Source organism: Protobothrops mucrosquamatus, unplaced genomic scaffold (genome assembly GCF_001527695.2).
Source record: "Protobothrops mucrosquamatus isolate PMUCROS unplaced genomic scaffold, P.Mucros_1.0 scaffold6474, whole genome shotgun sequence".
Taxonomy (NCBI): domain Eukaryota; kingdom Metazoa; phylum Chordata; class Lepidosauria; order Squamata; family Viperidae; genus Protobothrops; species Protobothrops mucrosquamatus.
In genome coordinates this window covers 11303-13627 of record NW_015392298.1, presented here as the reverse complement: position 1 = coordinate 13627, position 2325 = coordinate 11303, and the positions used below count along the sequence as shown (strand labels likewise).

The following is a 2325-nucleotide window of genomic DNA, read 5'->3' as shown; positions in this document are numbered from 1 at the left end:
TGGCTGGGGGATTCTGGGAGTAGAAATCCACCCCTCTTAAAGCTGCCACGGTTGAGAAACACTGCCCTACATTCATTCTGCATATATACCAGTTTCTCCTGAGATCTAACCCGCTTATTTTTTCCTCCCCAGCTCCCCCGGGGGCCTGTGGCATTACCGGAGGACCTCCGTCCATGCCAGTTGGAGCCAGTTCCAGGGCTGTGATGTTCACTGTAGGATCCCCTCCGAACAGCGCCACCCCTCCCACGTGCACCCACATGGTTCTGCGAGCTCGCACAATGTCAGGTGAGGAAGTGACTCCTTCCGGGTCAAACGGGGGGGGGGTGTCCTTGAGCAGATTCTGACTGGACAGCGACCAGGTGGGGGCGATTCTGAGGCAGCCATTCTCAATCATCCAGGGCATGGTTGCCCCAAATATGCTTTTCAAAAGCATATTTAATCTATATAAATAAAAATGTAAATGTTCGTTTGTTCAAAATCTTAAATCTCCGAAAGTTCTTCACCGATTGCTTTGAAATGTTGACACAACGTTGCATTCGAATACGTGCGTGTTTTTATATACCTACTATTATATAGATGTCACACCTGTGACAGGTAAAAACATGCTTTTTTTGAAAAACAGCGCCATCTGATGGACGTAAAAGCAACACACGCTTTTACCAGACTGAGCCACAGCAACGCGTGGCTGGGTACAGCTAGTATTTAATAAATATTAAATCTGATTATAGTAATGTGGTAAAGGTTTTATAGCGAACTGGATTGATTTGGATTTGGACTTTGTTAAAAGGGCTTTATGTGTTTTTAATATTAGAGATGGTATAATGAGAAAAGAACTGAAATATGGGAAATGATGGAATTAATTATTGGAGTGAAAAACAATAGAATATTGGTGAGAAAGAGAAGAATTTATTTTTGGCGTTAATAACGTTTAAATAAGAAAACACTTGGGGCACCTGAATAGTAAATGAATATGTTAGTTTAAGATTAAATATTTGGAAAATTAAGAAAGCATGATACAGGATCATTGGGATGGATAATGAGTTTGTAAACTTTTATGGATTAATGAAATTTATATAGAGAGTGATATATTCAATGAAAATTTGTCTTAGAAATGTCTTAATGAGCTTATAACAATAAATAGATAGAGAATGTTAGTTTATTTTTAATTATATAACTTGGATGAAATGTTATATTAGTGAATGAATTGGTTTTAGAAAGATATTGACTTGATTATAATATTTTTAAATAAATGGAGGGTTCATTAAGTTTAAGTTTAAATGTGTGAAGAAATATAGGTTTTTATAGATTAAATTTTTTTTGTTGATTAATGCAGTTGATGGTTAGACATAGTAATGAATGAATTCATCTGAAAATGTATTAATTTGATTATAATATCCTATATAGATAGAGAGGGAAATTTTTAAGAAATAATGTGTATATATTTACTATGTTATTGTTTGTTTTTTTTAAAAATGGATCACCATGTTTCCACGTGGGTTCTTAAGCTGTGTTGGTGTAAAATGGAAAACTAATAAAAATTGTTTTGGATTAAAAAAAAAGAAAAGAAAAGAAAACGACACAGGAGCACAAACCCATCTGGACAAGATCCAGAGGTCCATCTGCTTCTGAAAGGCAGAGGTCTCTTGGAGACAGCAAAGTCCACAGTCTGGCCAGAGAGGAAGAGTGGTTTGAAAGAAGGATAAAAGAAATCAGTCCGTTAGACTCCGAGCTGGAAGGGACCTTGGAGGTCTTCTAGTCCAGCCCCCTGCTCAAGCAGGAGACCCCATACGATTTCAGACAAGTTGAGTGTCCCGTCTCCTCTTAAAAACCTCCAGGGATGGAGGCATCCACAACTTCTAGTGGCAAGCTCTTCCACCGGTGAATTGTCCTCACTGTTAGGAAGTTTCTTCTTAATTCCAGGTTGCTTCTCTCCTTGGTTAGTTTCCATCTGTTGCTTCTTTTCCTGCCTTCAGGGGCTTTGGGAAATAAATTTATCCCCTCCTCTTTGTGGCAGTCGCTCAAATACTGGGAGACTGCTATTGTCAACGCTGCAACTACTGTATATTCTTGCTTTGACAATGTGCAGAACTGTCTGGTATATATATAGTTAAACCAGCAACTGGGAGAGAGGGAGGAGCATAAGGATAGCCCGGGAGAAAGAAACCGGAAGTAAATCACATCTTCCAAGTTGATTGGAAGATGTGAACCATGACCCTACAATAAGGGAGTGGAAAATGCTTGGAATGTTATGCATAACGGAAGAGAAGCAGACCTAAGCATTTCCACCATGCTGTACTGACGTATTGTAACCTTAATAAATGCTTT

At 38.7% G+C, this 2325-nt stretch overlaps 1 protein-coding gene across 1 annotated transcript in view; it reads left to right on the top strand.

Moving 5' to 3' along the window:
* Positions 1-2325, top strand: part of LOC107300253 (serine/threonine-protein kinase ULK2-like) — a gene marked incomplete at both ends in the record, with an annotated part of 31605 nt that overhangs the window by 18021 nt on the left and 11259 nt on the right. The window contains one exon of the mRNA XM_015829591.1: positions 133-285. Within this exon, the coding sequence (XP_015685077.1) occupies positions 133-285 (153 nt within the window). The remainder of the gene's footprint in view (positions 1-132; positions 286-2325) is intronic.